The sequence below is a fragment of the Dipodomys ordii genome, unplaced genomic scaffold (assembly GCF_000151885.1).
Source record: "Dipodomys ordii isolate 6190 unplaced genomic scaffold, Dord_2.0 Scaffold40, whole genome shotgun sequence".
Lineage (NCBI taxonomy): Eukaryota > Metazoa > Chordata > Mammalia > Rodentia > Heteromyidae > Dipodomys > Dipodomys ordii.
Window position 1 is genome coordinate 6,141,887 of NW_012267256.1, and position 19,218 is coordinate 6,161,104.

Below are 19,218 nucleotides of genomic sequence, written 5' to 3' on the forward strand. Positions count from 1 at the left end.
TGTGTGTGTGTGGTGTGTGTGTATGTGTGTGTGGTGTGTGTGTGTATGTGTGTGTGTATGTGTGTGGTGTGTGTGTGTATGTGTGTGTGGTGTGTGTATGTGTGTGTGTGGTGTGTGTGTATGTGTGTGTGTATGTGTGTGGTGTGTGTGTGTATGTGTGTGTGGTGTGTGTGTATGTGTGTGTTTGTGTGATGTGCGTGTGTGCGCGCACGCGCGCGCGCGTGTGTGTGTGTGTTCCGGTACTGGGGCTTGAACTCAGTGCCTCATTACCTCAGCTGGTTTCCTTAGTCAAGGCTGGAGTTCTACTACTTGAGTCATACCTCCGCTTCCAGCTTTTTGCTGGTTAGTTGGAGAAAAGAATCATGGCTTTGTCTGCCCCAGCTGGCTTTGAATCACAATCCTCAGATCTCAGCATCCCAAGTAGCTAGGGTTACAGGGGTGAGCCAGGCCCTGGCTGAACCTAATTCTTGTTAAAGATAAAGATGACATTAGAAATGGAGTGTGGGGCGTTGATGCTGAGGGAACCAGAGCAGCAACAGACGTGGGGCTCAGACATCAAAGTGACACGGTGACCTTTGTCACTGGAGAACCAGTACCAGGAGGTTGTAAAGGATGAGACTGGAAAGACTGGGGCTCTGTCACAGAAGAAGCCTAGAAGAGCCAGCCACTTTGTACCTTTATTTGTAGAGAACTTGGAAGATTAGAGGCTCAACTTGGCTTTAGGAAATGAATAAAACAAAGCAATGCAAAACACATGGAAAGCCAAGTGTCACCCAGCAGATGCTCTCTGTCTGCTGAGATTCCTGAGGAAGGGAGATTTGTTGAATCCTTCCTTTGTTCCTTAGGTTTATAATTGTGAGCAATACACTCCATGCACCTGTTCTATCATCTATAAAGTAGGAATGTTAATATCCCTTTCATAAATTGATCAGAAGGATTAAACAAAATAATACCTGAAAATAGAATAATCATGTGTTTATCCTAGTCATGATTATTATAATACTCTTCATTCTATATCTTAATTATAATGATACTAAATTGAGTGCTAGTATGAAGAGGTCTTGACCTCATTATTGCTACGCCCATTCATTTTTTCTCTGTGACAAAAATACAAACCAAAGTTAAGCCAGCTGGTTCAAATCCTGTGGTTTGGATCCTGTGTTTTTAGATCAGGCTCTTTAAGAATGCTCCTTTCTGATTTTTGTTTCTCCTTGATGAAAAGCTCATGGTAATAGAATGATTTATGTAGTGCCTGGGCCTCGCTGTGGGAATTACAGTGGAGGTATTATATAACACTTGGAACAATTCCAGAACTTTCTAACTTCACCTTAACCTTGGAGCGGATTGTGAATGGGAAGTTTTTCTTATCCCTCCTATAAATCTTGATTGCCTACTGGTGAACTGGTTCCAAGGCTAGAATATCCATTGGTTCTAATGGAATTTCCACAGAGAACAGAATGCAGAGATGTTCAAGGGAGGAGAAGCATATTCTAGAAGGTGTAAGAAGCAACAGCGCTCATGAGGACACAAGGTGCTCTCGTTGATGAATAACTAGTCTCTGGGGAGATTAAGTATTAATTATCGTGGAGAGACAACAGTGAATAATTTGGTAGACATTATGTATAGTTTTCATATTTGCTGGAGAGGAATCATTTTCTATTGCTTTGTTTTCTTGAAAATACAAAACATGACCTACGCCAGAGATCTACCAGCCTTTCCCAGAGCCTTTCCCAGCACCCAGCTCCCCAGAGGCCCTCCTCAGAGAACAGAGCGGAGTGTCCAGACAGCACCCAGAGCACGCTGCATTCCCAGTTCTTTCGAACGGCTCAGCCCTACAAATCCAAGGTACTGCTCATCTCCTGGTAGAGTTGAACGTTGTTTTTGCAGACGGAGACTGGTCGTTGACTTCACCATGGGCCAAGGCAGGGCAGCCATTTACAAGAGCCGCACACACGTGGCAGAAGTCCCAGGCCTAGCGCAGCTGTCCTGGAAACACGGATGAGCAAAGGCTCGGGCCCAGCCTTGACACTGCAGCCCCGGGTCCCCACCCCCAGTTTCTCTTCCTCTGCTATAAGCAGATGAGACCCAGGCTGGCTGCCTACATTGCAGGGTGAGACAATTGCAATGATTGGCCGATACCGTAGCTTTATCCTTCTACGCACCTGGCAGGTTGGATGTAAGTGTGGTTTTCTTCTTTGCCTTCAGTTCTCCCAGGTTTCCATTTTCGTGTCTCCTGTCTAACTGTCTGAAGGGTTTTAAAAGACATTAATTGTAGCTTGATGTCTTAACAAAGCCAGTCACATTTTCCTCTGGAATTAAATGCGTTTGCTGCAGAGTTCCATGGAAATGGATACCGTGTGGGCTGGAAGTTTTCTTTCTGGAGCCCTAGGATGGAAATGTCTTTGGTCACTCTTGGCCACCATTCATGAGCACAGATTCTCTTTATTTCTAGAACCCATGATCACCATCAATAAGCACAGATTTTCTCTATTTCTAGTAAGAGAGGAAGCAGAATATCTGTCTGTCTGCCAGCCTGTCTATCTGTCTATCTTTTTTGTGATCTTCCAAATTACAAAGCTCAGTGGTTGAATCTTTCTTATTTTTGATTGAATTGAGAGGAGGGCAGGCTGGAGCAGATACAAAGGTGTCTGAGATTGGCCCCACAGGATCGTGTGAAGAACAGTGGAATGCAGATGTGAGCAGTGGCAGGAAGTACATGGGGATTGGGCATCCATCACAAGCTACAGAGAGTGGGTTTAAAATGGGGAGAATTAGCTCAGCATTACCAATAGATAATGGTCATGACCATCCATAGAGAAGCACCTGTAAGGTAAAGGGAAGAACACATGGATTTCCATGCATGTGATCCAACCAGGAACATTTTACTTTTCTTTTTTGCTTTTTTGGCTGGTCCTGAGGCTTGAACTCAGGGCCTGGGCACTGTCCCTGAGCTTCTTTGGGCTCAAGGCTAGCACTCTACCACTTGAGCCACAGCCCCACTTTCGGCTTTTTCCTGAATAGTTTATTAGAGATAAGAATCTTATGGATTTTTCTGCCTGGGCTGGCTTTGAATCACAATCTTCAGACCTCAGCCTCCTGAGTAGCTAGGATTACAGGTGTGAGCCACCAGCATCTGGACAGGGACATTTTTCTAAGAGGAAGATGATTCATCTGTTTGGTAAGGTGAGGGTTTTTTTTTTCAGAATTCTTTTATGCGATAAGGATTTCAGCTAATTGTCATGAGAAATTAAAAGTTATCACACAGTTCCTGGCTAGATCTCAAAGCAAGACTAATTCAGATTGTGCTAAATGTATTGAAAGAACCTCAGCTTAGGGCCTCTGAATCTCTTATATACAACAAGAAATGCTTTGAAAAGTCTAAATTTTCCTTGCTGGATTATGAAGTCTCTTCATAGTAATTATTTCTTCTTCCTCCTCCTCTTCTTCTTCTTTCCTCTTCTTCTTTTCTTCTTCTTCCTCCTCCTCCTCCTCCTCCTCCTTGCCTTCTTCTTCTTCTTCTTCTTCTTCTTGTCTTCTTCTTCTTCTTCTTCTTCTTCTTCTTCTTCTTCTTCTTCTTCTTCTTCTCCTTCTTCTTCTTCTCTCTCCTCCTCCTCCTCCTCCTCCTCCTCCTCCTCCTTCTTCTTCTTCTTCTTCTTCTTCTTCTTCTTCTTCTTCTTCTTCTTCTTCTTCTTCTTCTTCTTCTTCTCCTTCTTCTTCTCCTTCTTCTTCTCCTTCTTCTTCTCCTTCTTCTTCTTCTCCTCCTTCTTCTCCTCCTTCTCCTTCTTCTTCTTCTTGTTCTTGTTCTTGTTCTTCTTCTTCTTCTTCTTGTTCTTGTTCTTCTTCTTCTTGTTCTTCTTCTTCTTCTTCATCATCATCATCATCTGCCTGGGTTGCCCTTGAACTTAAATCCTCAGCTCTCAGCTTTCTGAGTAGCTAGAATAACAGGTGTGAGCCACCAGTGCCTGGTTTTCTTAGTATTTTCAAAATATCTCTAGGATACTTGTCTTGCTTTAGGGAACAAACACACTGCATTTGAGTAGTGGGGATCCTATTCCTATTTCTCTTCCAGCAGGAAAAATCTGGAATCCCTCATAAATCAAGGAAGAAGTCAAAAGAAACACAGCACGTAGAGGACGCTGAGTCTACTGGCTTTATCTATCCATACAACGACCTGCTGGTCTGGGCGGTGCTGATGAAGCGGCAGAAGATGGCCATGTTTTTCTGGCAGCATGGGGAAGAGGCCACGGTCAAAGCAGTGATCGCTTGTATCCTCTACCGAGCCATGGCCCGGGAAGCGAAGGAGAGCAATATGGTGGATGACACTTCCGAAGAACTGAAAAGTTACTCAAAGTAGGCATTCCTTCTTTACTTCCTACTAGACCTAGGTAGTAATTAGAATGGCTAGACACTTTCCCTAACCTTTGTACTTGTAACGTCAGTAGACTTGTCATGTGCATTCGTCAGGGTTCTCCAGAAAGACAGGACCCTCCCCCACCCCACAAAAAGGATGCCTAAGTAAATATAGGAGATTGGATTTGTTAAAGAAATGGCTTCTGGGATCATGGTGGCTGATGTCCTATGAGATCAGTGGGCTAGAAACCCTGCATTAGTTCAAGTCTAAAGATCTCAGAATAGCAGAGCACCTGTAAGGCTGGTGAAGGTATTGTTGGTGTAAATCCTGGAGACCACTGCTTCTGGAACCTGGACTTGGATATCTCCAAGGAGGGAGATGAGTGAATCACAGATTCAGGGCCAGACACCAATTTATCTTGCTTATTTATCTTGTTACTACTGTTCTAAACCTTGGGGTTTGGGCGGGTTGGTGTGGCCGTTACACGGAGGAATTATCTTCTCCTCTTAGTTCCTATTGTGGGAACACAGAGCCAGAGACACACGCAAAATAATTCTTTACAGGGTTTCTAGATGTATCTTAATCTAGCCAAGTTGACACTGAATGTAAACTATCAGGAGGGGATTCTCCTATTAAAGAGGATTTATTTTATTTCATATTATTGCTCCATTGAGATAGAGACTTTTTACACAGCCCAGAGCAGCCTCATTTTGCTCTTGCTTGCCAAATGCTGGGATCCCAGCCTCGTGTCACCACGTCCAGCTGCTTTAGGATTTAAGGAACATGGAGAGCTGGGTTGGTCCTAAGTCCAGCCGTTTGCCACTTGGGCAAGTAAATTAACGACATCTAGACCTCTATCTCAGTTCCTAGTTATAGTGTGTGTGTGTGTGTGTGTGTGTGTGTGTGTGTGTGTGTATGTGTGTGTATGTGTGTATAAATATAGTCTGAGTTCAAGTCCCAGGACCTGTGTGTTATCCCTGAGCTTTTTAACTCAAGGCTAGCTCTCTATCCCTTGAGCCACAGCTCCACTTCTGTGTTGTTGTGGTTGGTAGTTTTGTAGGGAGAAGAGTCTCTCAGACTTTCCTGTGTGGGTTGGCTTTGATTCACAATCCTCAGATCTCAGCCTCCTGAGTAGCTAGGATTACAGGCATGAGTCATTTGGTGCCAGGCTAGTTAATACTTTTTAAGTGAATGGTGCCAAGAGGCCCTTCAGACTTCCAAAGCCTTTGATGCTAAGTTAAGACTTGTGTGTACCAGAGATACTTACAGTTAACACGTAACTTATTTATGGAAAGTTACAACAACAAAGAAGAAACAGAGAGGAATGGTAGAAGATAGAAAATGTTAAAAGTGTTTCAAGTTCTTGTGATTACCGGAGTGTGAGTCATAAGTACAGGAGGTAAACTAATGGAAACTAATATATAATCTTCATTTAAGGTTCCAAAGGATGACATATTTTTTTTCTCCAGAGAAAACAACTTCCTGGAAAATTCCAGGCAGGTGTTTTCAGAATTGGCTTCCTATTTGTTATCAAATTATTTTGTCAGAGCTCATCAATACATAAGTAAATAAATAGTGTTTCCACAATGTTCCTGAGTCACTCATTGAGATTTGAACAGTGTTTTCTGTGTTATAATATACTGGTTGTCTATCTAGTGCTGAGTGTCTTATTATGAACAGTTTAGGTATAGACTAATTTTATGTGCTGTAGTGTAAACACACTCAGTCTGAGAAAATTCCCTTTCTTGAGCAGCTAGACTAGTTTTTTTTTTAAGAGACTTTAAAAAAAAGTCTCTGTGTGTTCAGATACTGGGGCTTGAACTCAAGGATTGGGGGTTGTCTCAGGTTTTTTTGCTCAAGGCTGACATTTTACTATTTGAACCATAGCTTTGCTTCTGGATTTTTGATGGTTAATTGAGCATAAGCGTCTCAGATTTTCCTGCCTGAGCTAGTATTGAACTGCAGTCCTCAGATCTCAGCTCCTGAGTAGCTAGGATTCTAAACATGAGCTACTGGCATCCAGCTGCACATGGAGACTCTTATTCATATAGTGTCTTATTGCTTTCTGTGTGTGTGTGTCCTGGGGCTTGAACTCAGGGCCTAGACACTGCCCTTGAGCTTTTTTACTCAAGGCTAATTACCACTTGTATCACAGCTCCACGTCCAGCTTTTCTGAGTAGTTTATTGGAGATAAGAGTCTCACAGACTTTCCCGCTCAGATTGGCTTTGAACCGCCATCTTCACATCTCAGCCTCCTGAGTAGCTAGGGTTACAGGTGTGGGGCACTGGCGCCTGGCACATGTCATTTTCTCAGATACCCTGGTTCCCTGGTGTTTTTGGGGCGTCCTGTTCGGTCTTTCAGACTGTTTCTGGTGCCCTGGCCACCTCTCTGTTCCCTGGGTCATTGCAGGCAGTTTGGCCAGCTGGCCCTGGACGTGCTGGAGAAGGCCTTCAAGCAGAACGAGCCCATGGCCATGAAGCTGCTCACCTATGAACTCAAGAACTGGAGCAATTCCACCTGCTTGAAGCTGGCCGCGTCCGGGGGCCTGCGCCCCTTTGTGTCCCATTCCTGCACCCAAATGCTGCTCACCGACATGTGGATGGGCCGCCTGAAAATGAGGAAGAACTCTTGGTTGAAGGTAAATTCGCCACCAAAGGGAGCTTCGGGTGTAGTAGTTTCCCGTGGAAGTGTGGGCTCCTGCGGGCCCCGTTTCTGTTCATTCCGGAGGGGTGTCTTCAGGAGCAGGGGTTCACACTTGGCCGCAGGGCAGCTGGGCTCCTCCCAGGGGATGCTCGGAGAATGGCTTTCTCTCCAATTGACACAGTGACTTTGCCAACGTGGGGCTAATTGTACCCACAAAGCCACGCTCATGTGAAGGTGGTCACAAGATTATGTACAATCAACAGGATCAACACCAGAAGCTGAATCGTGTTTGGCAAGAAAAGGGTAGGGTTTAGGGGAAGGGAGACAGGAATGGAGAGAGATACAGCCATGATATTCAATGTACATACGTGAAAATGGAAATATATACGTGGATGTTCCATTATATGTATATATATATATATATATGCATATTGTGTGTGTTGATATGCAACATCCCAAACAAATGACTATTCTAAAACATATACACACAGGTATCATATATAATATACATACACATACACACATATGTGAAAAATATATATGTTCAAGGTGTGTATACATATACAGGTATATATATATACACATATATGATATATGTACACATATAGATACCTATAGATAGTCATAGATAGCTAGATGATAGATAAATAAATAAGTACATAGACACACATTTAATGGCTGCAGGAAACTCCAAGAAATGAAAAACAGAAGAGATTTTAATATCCACCAAGGACAGAAACAAGAGATCTGTTATTCCAAAGCCATTTGAGCCAGGTATCTTTGGCTCATGCCTGGAATCCTAGCTCCTCAGGAGGCTGAGATCTGAGAACTGCAGTTCAAAGCCAGCCCCGGCAGGAAAGTCCATGAAACTCTTATCTTCAGTTAACCACAAAAAAGCCAGATGTGGGGCTGTGGCTCAAGTGGTAGAATGTTAACCTTGAGCACAAATAGCTCAGGGCAAATGTCCAGGCCCCAAGTTTGAAGTTGGATTAGCCCAAGGAGAAACACAAAGTGATTTCCTATCAATTCATTTTTTTTTTTAGCAAAATAGTGAAGAAATATAACTGGGAGATCTAGGCTCCGACCTCTCTTCTGTGAATCTGGCTCCTGACTCCAACACAGTACCGAAAGGGAAGTGGTGAAGGGTAGAGAGAGGGATTTGTTAGGTGGCCAGGGCATGCTGTGGGAAGAAGAGCTGGAAAGCACTTCAGCCTACCCTGGAGTACTGACATAATCCTGGAGTACGGACATGAGCTTTAGGTTTAAGTGGGGGAAGAATTGGGGAGGAGTGGAGAGCTGTGCACGATAGTGTGATGATGCAGTGTGATCACAGGTGTGGTGTGGTGGTCACAGGTGGCTGGTTGTTTGTTATCTCAGCATTGGTCACTATAAGAATGCCATTGCTAGCTGGGTGCTGATGGTTCATTGCTGTAATCCTAACCACTTAGGAGGCTGAGATCTGAGGATCATGGGTTGAAGCCTGACCGGGCAGAAAAGTTCTCATGCAACTCTTATCTCTCATTAACCACTCAAAAACCAGAAGTGGCTCTGTGGCTCAAGTGGTAGTGTGCTAGCCTTGAGCACAAAGAGGCTCAGGGACAGAGCCCAGACACTGAGTTCAAGCCCTGTAACTGAACAAAAAATAAAAAAAATGAAAAAGTTATTGCTTTCTTATAGTGCAGCTTCAACTCCTGTCCTTCCTGAATTCCAAGGTGGCTGCAAGGTAACTGTAGGAGAAAATGGCTCCAAGCAAAGGGTGTAGATTCAAAGTGGAGACAGAAATGCCAAACATGTATCCTGTTCTTAGTTATCCTCGAGACATTGTGTCTTCTCCTACCCCCTTGGCCTTTTTGGTTCTAAGTCTGTGCTACAGGAAGTGCTTTGGGAAGTTCTCCATTGCTCTATGTTGAGTTCAGCACTGGAGACGTTGACTCAGAGATGTGAATGGGTGTTTCTCTCTCCTTCCCTAGCTCTGACAATAACTTCGCTTAAACACCCAGGGAGTGAGAGATGGGGGCACAGATGACTTGATAGTTTGGGGGGATCATTTAGCCCATCACCATGCCTTATACCTTTGTGTGAATGCACGTGCGTTGATCTTGGGGCTTGATCTCAGGGCCTGGGTGTTGTCCCTGAGGGTTTTTTTTTGTTGTTGTTCAAGGCTGGTACTCTGCAAGTTGAGCTACTGCTCCACTTCTGCCTTTGTGGTAAATCATTGAAGATAAGAGTGTCACAGACTTTCCTGCCTGGGCTGGCTTCGAACTGTGAACCTCAGAGCTTGGCCTTTGACTAGCTAAGATTACAAGCATGACTGCCTGTGCATTCTTCAGTTTACTAGAAGTCCTTATTCCTGAAGGCTTTATAAATTTTGTTCTTCATATATTTCATATGAGAGAGAGAGAGAGAGAGAGAGAGAGAGAGAGAGATTCAAGGCTGAATTAGCTTCATAAAGTCTCTTAGTGCAGTTAACCATTGTTCTGCAGTTCCTAACACCCAATCATCAGGCAAGGCTAATTCCAAGTGAATGAGAGTGCAGTAATTTCATATAGAGTTATGTGGGTGAGAAAATTTATTTCACTGCTTTTTAGTGTGATAGGCTCCAACCTAATTCTTGGAGGTGGGCACTGCTATGATTGACATGGATATTGATGTTTCACATGTCTATAGTTATATGGTGGGGAAAGAGAATGGAGTATAAGCTCCTCTGGAAATGGAATTACTGTAATGCTATTATTATGTATGGTTTTTACTATTTTTTCCAGAACTAAAAAGGTCATATTTTAGGTTGGACTTCAGAAAAGACAAACTAACTTGTGTTAGAACTAGAGAAAGTCCAGAGAATCTTTGCAGGAGATCAAACTTTAAAATAAAACATGAAAAGATCATTTCAGCATGAAAAAAAAACCCAAAAATGCAATGAAGGTTAACAAGGATGTGTGTGTGTGTGTGTGTGTGTGTGTGTGTGTGTGTGTGTGTATGCTTAAGTGGAGATAAAAGTCTCACAGACTTTTGTGCGTCAGCTGTGTTTGAACTGTGATCCTCAGATCTCAGCCTCTTGGATGACAGGTGTGAGCCAGGAATGCTCAGCTTGTAATGCTTTTATACTATTCCTCTATGAAATGATCCACGATGATTTTGTATATGTGGACATTTAGATTGCTACTAGCTGTTGTTTGCTGTGTTTTTCAAGTAGCACTTCAGTGAACATCCTTACCCACATATGATTGTACGCACGAGGATTTCTGTGAAAAACGCTCACAGAACTGAATTTGCCATGCCAACGCTCTCTGTAGAATCTGCACAGAAATTGAAATGGGAATGGATATGACTGACGTCTCTTATGTGTTTGAAGTCTTAGTGTTCATTTCTGGGCAGTAATAGTGTGTATTTTCTTCTCTTTTTACTGACAGATCATCCTAAGTATTCTCGTGCCACCAACCATTTTGACACTGGAATTTAAAAGCAAAGCTGAGATGTCACATGTCCCTCAATCCCAGGATTTCCAGTTTACGTGGTATTATGGTGACCAAAACCTTGACACCACCAAAGAAAATGCTTATGCGGTCAGTACAATGTCATACTGAATTCTGTTTCTGTGAATTGACTGTGCATGAACATACATAGCTATCAAGTTTACTCATCTAGAAATGTTTGGTGGGGAGAGGAATAAAGCCTCATTACATGGCCAAGCTTGGCTTCTAACTCATAATCTCCTGTCTCAGCCTCTTGAATGCTGGGATGACAGGCAGGCTTTCCCACATCTGTCTCCAGTCATCTGTTCAACAATAACTTCTGTTGCCATTGTATTTGAGTCCCATTATTATTATTATTAATTATTATTATTCCACAATGTCTCTTACTGTCAATCGGACATGTAGTACTTTTCTATCTAATCACAATCTCATTATAAACTAATGCCCATTAGTGCCTGTACAGCAGACCTAGTGAACTCCAGTTAAGCCATATATTCCTTTTCTACTTCAAAGACAAAAGAAAGGACATTTTTATATCACTTTTCTTTGGAGCGTAGTAGCATAAATTGTCTTTTGCTTCTGGAAAGTAAGCAGTTAAGGAGGCCTTGTGCCCCTGAAATTTTTACTTATAAAGATGCGCATTAAGAATTTGTGCCAATTGTCACTGGTCCAATCTGCAAGTAGTTGTACATGTCACGTTTGGTGGTTATCCTCGGTATTAACTCTCATGGGTAACTCGAGTGGCCTCTCTAGCAGCCTGTGGTCACTGCAAAGAAACCCATGTGTTGTGAGGATGTTCTTTACCTGGCATGTTTCTGCTTGGACCATGGCTTATAAAATACATTCCCTGTAGGCAGCTGCTGGTGGCTCACACCTATAATCCTAGCTACTCAGGAGGTTGAGATCTGAGGATCCAGGTTCGAAGCCAGCCTGGGCAGGAAAGTCTACAAAACCCTTATCTCCAGTTAACCACCAGAAAACTGGAAGTGGAGCTGTGGCTCTAGTGGTAGAGTGCTAGCCTCGAACAAAAGAGCTCAGGGACATCCCTGGGCCCTGAGTTCAAGCCCCACAGCTGACAAAAAATGGCAAGAAATCCAACCTTCCCTGTGAGGTGTACTAAGAATGTTCTCTAGTACATGTTTTACATCCTTCCTGTTTGTTTAAGCCTCACTAGGCTTGAATTGGGACCTCAAGTACCGTCTTCGAACTATTTTGCTCAAGGGTGGCACTCTACCACTTGACCCACAGCTCCACTTCCTGCTTTTTTGCTGGTTACTTGGAGATAAGAGTCACAGACTTTTCTGCCTGGACTGGCTTTGAACCCCAATCCTCAAATCTCAGCCTCCTGAGTATCTAGGATTACAGGCATGAACAACCATGTCTTTTCCAATGCGTTTTTTAGGATTGTGAAAGTCTTGATTATACTATTTACAAGTTTATTTAGTAAATACTAAGCAAAAAGTAATTAAGTATAGTGTGTTATTTATGGCATTGGTCAGGGATTAATTGAGCATCTGTTCTGATAGGTTAATGCTTCTGCTGGATTATTTGAATGACAATACCTGTTTGGACAAGTGTGCGTTCTGGTCTCCTCTCTCCTCATTTTCCCTTCCTCCTTCTCCCCTTCCTCCTTACTGTCCCGTCTCCCTGCCTCCCCTCGTTCCCTCCTTTCTGCCTGATAGTTCCACCTGACATTTTCAGAATCCAAAAGGGCAGGTACATTCTCAACTGGACTTTTTATTAGCCCGAATCTAGCACTCTTCCACTTGAGCTCAACTTCTGGCCTTTTGCTGGTAATTTGGAGATAAAAGCCTCGTGGATTTTCCTGAGTAGCTAGGATTACAGATGCAAGCCCCTTGCATCCAGCTGTCTAACGTTTAGTCCGCTCTTGCATTAATGTATTTAATGTTTAATACACCCTTCTATTAAGGAATGCATGCACCCTCTATTATCAACCATTATCAAATTCACAGGGATTACTTCATGATGTATCATTTATTGTATTTTTGGATGTCTACACTGTTAATATTTGAGTTACGTACCTGATAAGAAATTATTATTATTCGTTGACTATTATTGTTCTTATTATCCTCATTATTTTTTGAGTGGAGTTGCTGGGGATTGAACCCGTGGTGGCTCATTCCAAGCAAAGCAGGAACTCTATTACCGAACTACACAGCTACAAAGTTGTTGTCTGTTTTACAGAAAGACTGTGATCTGGAAAAGGGCTTCGATGAGAAATTGGATGAAAATCAGCACTTTCATGTACGGGACGGACCCCGGGGGCTGCCCTGGACTGGGAAAGTCTATGAATTCTACAATGCTCCCATTGTCAAGTTTTGGTTTTACACGGTTGGTGTCTTTACAACTCTGTTTGACAGTTCACAGGTGATGATCATTTTGATAATGATCGACGTGATTTGTCAGGTTGGAATAAATGATAAGACATGTCAGAATCAAAAAGGGAGAGAATGACGACAGAATGGATGAGGAGGACTGGAGAAGATTGGGAAAGGAGTGCTGTCGGAGCTGGAGGACAGGCATTCCTTTCTTGGAGTGCTTAGCACAGCGAGACCGAGCACTCAGAGCACGGAGAAACAGTGCACCTGAACTTGGCAGTGCTCTTTGTAGCATTAAGTGTCAGGTGGGCAGATTCTCTTCCCACCCCTTTTGCTGGTCCTAGGTCTTGAACTCAGGGCCTGGGCACTGCCCCTGAGCTTCTTTTGCTCAAGGCTCTACCACATGAACCACAGCACCACTTCTAGCTTTTTCTGAGTAGTTCATTGGAAATAAGTCTCACGGACTTCTTTTCCTGGGCTGGCTTCGAATCACAAGCTTCAGATCTCAGCCTTCTGAGTAGCTAGGATGACAGTTGTGAGCCACCGGCGCCCTGATTTCTCTTCCCATGTTGAGCAAGGAAATCATTAGGTGAATCAGTTTTTTTTTCTTCATAGGAATTATGTGTTATACAGACAAAAATTGCAAGTGCTTTTTCCTTCAACAGAATTTGCTTATGAATGAGCCGAGAAGAATAAAAGGTAGAAGCTGAATTCTGTGATCAAATGATATATTTTCTTTGTGGAGAGTAAAGATTCAGAGCAAGTACACACACATAGTGTGTGTACTTTTCACATATATAGTTGTGCTTATTTTTCTAATGCTTATCTTTACTTATGTGCACAGACCCATGGCTTTGTAATCCTAAAGCATTTAAAGTAAGACTATAGAACGATTATTATCTAAGTATATATTCTATTGGCGTATCAAGATATTATTGGCCAACCACACAATTACTTTATATACTGGTTGAATAAATATGTAGGTTTGAATAACTTTTGTCTAATTTTAAACATCAATTATCCCTTTCAGCAATGAGATTTTATCACTTTTACAAAGAGGCAGTTGCATATTTGATAAAAGCTAGGAGGGAATCTTAACTGAGCCACATAAACAGGGCTAAATATCAATCTAAACACATTAGAACCAGGTGCCAGTGGCTCACACCTGTAATCATAGTTACTCAGGAGGCTGAGATCTGAGGCTAGGGGTTTGAAGCCAACCTGGGCAGCAAAGTCCATGAGACTTTTATCTCCAGTTAACCAGGAGAAAAGCCGGAAGCAGAGTTGTGGCTCAAGTGGTAGAACACTAGCCTTGAGTAAAAGACCTAAAGGACAAAGCACAAACTTAGAGTTTAAACATCAGTATCAGCATAACAAACCAACAAATAAAGGTAGGCTCAGACTTTGTTGGTGACAGTATAAATTGATCAAGCTTTTCTGGTAGATAAAGTAGTAATATTTGTTTCAAGTTTGAAATGTGCCTGCCCTGCTGTTTCACTTGTAGGAAATTATCTTAAGACCATAAGAACATTAGATAAGATTATCAAGCTATGAATCTCTATGTGTATGTACATTTATTACACCTTAATTCTCTGAAGAGATTAAAATCTAGGTTTAAAACACATAGTTAAACATTAAACACACATTTATTAAATGTCTACTAGGTATCACCCAGAGTGCTGATTTAAAAGAAAAATCTGCAAATACTCTTTCATTGTAAGGATTTACAGTTGGACAGAACTTTCCTCTTATCCAGACTATTTTAATCAACGTGGAATAAAACTCTAGCAAGTCATTGAATTTGAAACAGTCATAGTCTATTGAATTTAAGAATCTGAGTCTACAGCGGGCACTCATTGGGCATGCTTGCTGCATACATTCACCGGGAGAGTGTGTGTGTGTGTGTGTGTGTGTGAGTGTGTGTGTGTGTGTGTGCGCGCTTGCGCTCACTTCCTCCTAGTTTGCTGTCAGCCTGCCATTCTGCGTTGGAATGTCCCGTGTTCTGGAAATTCCAATGTCAAATGCTCGGGATAGTGTCTCCTGCATTCAACTGAAAACAGTGATTTTTATTCTCAGCACCAAATCCTATGATAGAAACTTATAGATTCCTGTGCACTTCTCTTCTTCTTTTGCTTTTGTTTTTCTTTTGTGCTGGTATTGGGGCTTTGAACTCAGGGCCTTAGAGCACTATCCCTGAACTTTTTTGCTCAAGGCCACCACTCTACCACATGAGCTTCTCTTTTTTGCATTTTTGGTAATTAATGGGAGATAAGAGTCTCATGGACATTACTGCTGGGGCTGGCTTTGAACCATGATCCTCAGATCTCAGCCTCCTGAGTAGCTGGGATTATGGGTGTGAGCCACTGATGCCTGACTGTAGTGCTTTTCTCTTTTTCTTTTCTTTCTCCCCCGCATCCCGCCCCCAATTCCTGGCTCCCCAGATGTCCTGGGAGTGGAGATCTAGGGGAACCTCCCTGTCTCCAGGCTCACTTAGAGAATCAAGGAGCAGGCCCTTAGATGGGGAGCAGAAGCCCAGATTCTGCCTGAGGTGGGGCTTTTGTGGAGTGCTGAGATTTTTTTCCGTGGATGATTTGTTTTCCTTGGACGCCGTGGGCTTGTTTCCCCGAGGGTGTGAGCAGTGGCTGGTCTCCAGGCCCCGTGAGCTGCCTCCGGGGGGCACCAGGGTGGAGCCCCCACCCCCCTGCTTTCTCTGCCCTCCATCCCCCCCCCCAGCTGTTCTTCCCTAAGGCCGGAAGAGGAGCAGTGGGAAATGAGGCCCACACTGTGGGAGCTTTGAAGCCAAGATAAAGGAAGTGCTTTTGAAGTCATTTGGTCCAAAGTTTATTGTTGTCTACATTACAAAGGTAGTCCGGAGTTAGGAGCGTAAAAGAAAAAGCTCAAGCCATGAACTGGGCTTGTCTAGTCGCTCAGGAGCTGAGGGAAGAGGACTAAGGAAGGGCCTTAGCGTTTGATGCCAGCCTCAGAAACGGAAATGATGGCTAAATACAAGCACTCTGGAGAAGACAGAAAAGGTGGTGAGCTGCCAGTAATTAACAGCCATACACAGCTGCTCATTGTGTTTGGCGGTGACGATAACATACAGCCCTGGATGCTCTTTCCTTTTTTTTTTTTTGGCCAGTTATTGCCAGGCTTGAGCTCTGGGCCGGGCGCTGCCCCTGGGCTTCTTTTACTCCAGGCTAGCGCTCTACCGCTTGAGCCACAGTGCCACTTCTGGCTTTCTCTGTGATTATTTGGAGCTAAGAGACCCACGCACAGAATTTCCTACCTGAACTTTGATCTGCAGCAGATCTCAGCCTCCTGAGTAGCTGGGATTCTAGGCGTGAGTCACGGGTGCCCAGCCCTCTTTCCTCATGATGCCCTCTAGGGGGATACATTCATTTTCTCTGCCCGCTAATAAATTAAAAGCCAGGAAAGCGTTTGAGGCAGGCAGAGAAAGTTTATTTGAAAGTGGAAGGGAAGCCCTAAGAAAGTAGCAAGACTGCACTGGGAGGAGGCCCCCAAGTAGGAATCCATTTACAATTACATAAGTCTTGGAATGAATACATTTCCTTTTGCACAGTGTCTTCTATTCTATTTTGATATTAGGTCCTCAGTAATCAGAAGTTAGTCACATATATTTATATTTATTCTTATAAATGTACCTATTTTATTTATATATTACATGTGTTATTATATGTATAATTATAATTATATATGTGCACACACATACACACACACACACGCACACACACACACACACATATGTTGGTGCTGGTCCTGGGCCTTGAACTCAAGGTCTGAGTGTTGTCTCTGAGCTATTTTGCTCAAGGCTAGTACTCCATCACTTGGACCAAAGCTCCATTTCTGGCTTTAATTGGTGCTTAATTTGATTAAGAGTCTCATAGACTTTCCTGCCTGGGCTGCCTTTGAATCTTGACTCTCAAATCTCAGCCTCCTGAGTAGCTGGAATCATAGGCATGAGCCTCTGGCACCCAGCTCCAAGTTATATTTTTATGTTGTATGGTTGAAGACCATGCTTGTGATTTTTCTTTTCTTTTGCCTGTTTTTTTTTGTTTTTGTTTTGGTCGGTCATGGGGCCTGAACTCTGGGCCTGGGCACTGTCCCTTAGCTCTTCAGCTCAAGGCTAGAGCTCTACCAGTTGATCCACAGCACCACTTCCTGTTTTCTGGTGTTTAACTGGCAGTAAGAGTCTCACAGACTTCCCTGCTCTGGCTGGCTTTAAACCACAATCCTCAGATCTCAGCCTCCTGACTAGCGAGGATTACAGACGGGAGTCACCGGCTCCTGGCCTTTTCCTTCCTTTTCTTTTTCTGTGCCAATACTGGGGCTTGAAATCCTCGCCTTGTGCTCTTTCACTCATGGCTTTTCACTCAAGGCTGGTGCTCTACCACTTGAGTTATGTCTCCAGCCCACCTTTTCATTATGGTACTAGAGTTTGAACTGAGGGCCTTGTACTTGGTAGGCAGGCAATCTACATACTGCTGGTTATCGAATAGATAGGAGGGTCCCTTCCTGCCTAGCTGCACACTTTGATGAGACCCTTCTATTGTAGTCTTCCATTGTAGTTGAGATGATAGGTCTATAGAATCAGCACGCCCAGCCTTTTCTGTTGAGATGGAGGCTTGTGGACATTATCTCCCATCGGTGAAATCCATCCAATGTGAGCTTTCCATGTGTCTAGGATGAGAAGTGTGGGCCACTAAGCCCAGCCAGTGATTGAGAGGGAGTCGCATGGAATTTTCTGCCCAGCTGTGACCGTCCTGATCGCAGCCCCCCAACAGCTGAGATGACAGGTGTGATCTAGGACCGGTGCTCACATCCGGGGAATACTTGTCTTCCCCGCAGATGGCGTATTTGGCCTTCCTCCTGCTGTTCACGTACACAGTGCTGGTGGAGATGCAGCCCCAGCCCAGCGCCCAGGAGTGGCTTGTGATCGTTTACATCTTCACCAACGCTGTGGAGAAAGTGAGGGAGGTAAGTGTCCCTTCACACATCTGGAGCAGATTCTCCCAGCTCTGGGGACGGGGCAAGGGAGGGCAGGGACAGTGAACAAGGCTGATTTGGACTCGCAGGCTACCAGAAGATTACTTGGGGGAAATGTTCTGGGTTTAGCCTTGATCTTTCCTGCTGAGGGTTGGACTTTGGAAGCGGTTATCTTCCAAACAGACATCCCATAGTACTTATCAGTCCCAGAGTGATATGTGCTCTGTTCTATCTGTCATTAAACCCTCCAACTGTTAGATTTCTTTGGAGTCAGAGATTTTTTTTTGTCATTTTGTGGGTCAATTTTTATCACCCAGTAACATCTTTATGTTATCAGTCTCCATTCTCTTGCAATGATTCAAGGACGGCTGAAGTCACATCCTGTAAGAAATGCATTTATGGCATTTCAAAGTTCCTTGTGAGTTACCTTGGAGAATCGAAGCTGAAAATTCCATTGGAACAAGTAGTCTATGAACCACACAAAAGAAAATCTTGGTTGCTATCTATTTCGTCATTCATCACGTAGATGGTAACATTCCCATGTGGTCATGATTATAATCACAAACACTGATGACATAGACTGTGCTGGATAATCAGTGTCTGTTTATCTTTGCTTCCATGCATTTAAATGTGGTAAATGAGATTATTCAACCAATCTTATGTACTAAGTAAATGTACCCCTAGTAATTATGCCTATATTGCTTGATAGCTACTATGTAGAATTTCTAAATGATAGAAAATAATCCAGGAGAGCACCTTTATATGAATTTTGCCTTCTTATTGTGGTGTGGGTACTTCAGGGGAAGTAGTTTAACTGATTGACATTTCAGCTTATGTGGCACAGTATTTCAGGGGTAGGTTCTTGTCCTAGTGAATGATATGAAGTATTCCTAATAGTGTGCAACAACGTATTCAGTGGCAGCGTTGTGCGCTTTGCTGTCTGTTGGTGCCCTTTGCACTGTGGCGTGTGCCTTGTGAGTGGAGTTGGAGCTCACAGACCATTCTAATATTGAGGCTTAAAATATCTTGGGTCCTCCACGTTGGCTATGGATGAAGGAAAGCTAGAAAAAGCACCTTTTCTTTTTCATTGTAGCCAGGTTTGCAAGTGGTCATTCAGCATGAGCACCATTAATTTGGGTATAATTTAATAATACCACAGTTAAGTCTCAAATTCCCTTGAGATGTGAAATTTGGTGGGATTCCCTCCCTCCTTCCTCCCTTCTTTCTTTTCTTCCTTCCTTCCATCCTTCCCTCCTTCCTTCCTTCTCTCTTCTCTTCTTTCCTTCCTTCCCTTCTTCCCCACTCCTTTCCTCCCTTCCTTCATTCCTTCCTTCCCTCCTCCCTTTCTTCCCTCTGTTCTTCTTTTCCTCCTCCCTTCTTTCCTTCCTTCCCTTCTTCTCTCCTCTC

General features: G+C 43.4%; 1 protein-coding gene across 1 annotated transcript in view; it reads left to right on the forward strand.

Annotated features, from left to right (window-relative positions):
* Trpm6 (transient receptor potential cation channel, subfamily M, member 6) overlaps positions 1–19,218 on the forward strand; it is a 106,295-nt gene that overhangs the window by 31,313 nt on the left and 55,764 nt on the right. Inside the window, exons 10-15 of the mRNA XM_013018395.1 lie at positions 1,702–1,845; positions 4,073–4,350; positions 6,762–6,990; positions 10,406–10,558; positions 12,674–12,820; positions 17,674–17,802. Coding sequence (XP_012873849.1) covers positions 1,702–1,845; positions 4,073–4,350; positions 6,762–6,990; positions 10,406–10,558; positions 12,674–12,820; positions 17,674–17,802 — 1,080 coding nt within the window. The remainder of the gene's footprint in view (positions 1–1,701; positions 1,846–4,072; positions 4,351–6,761; positions 6,991–10,405; positions 10,559–12,673; positions 12,821–17,673; positions 17,803–19,218) is intronic.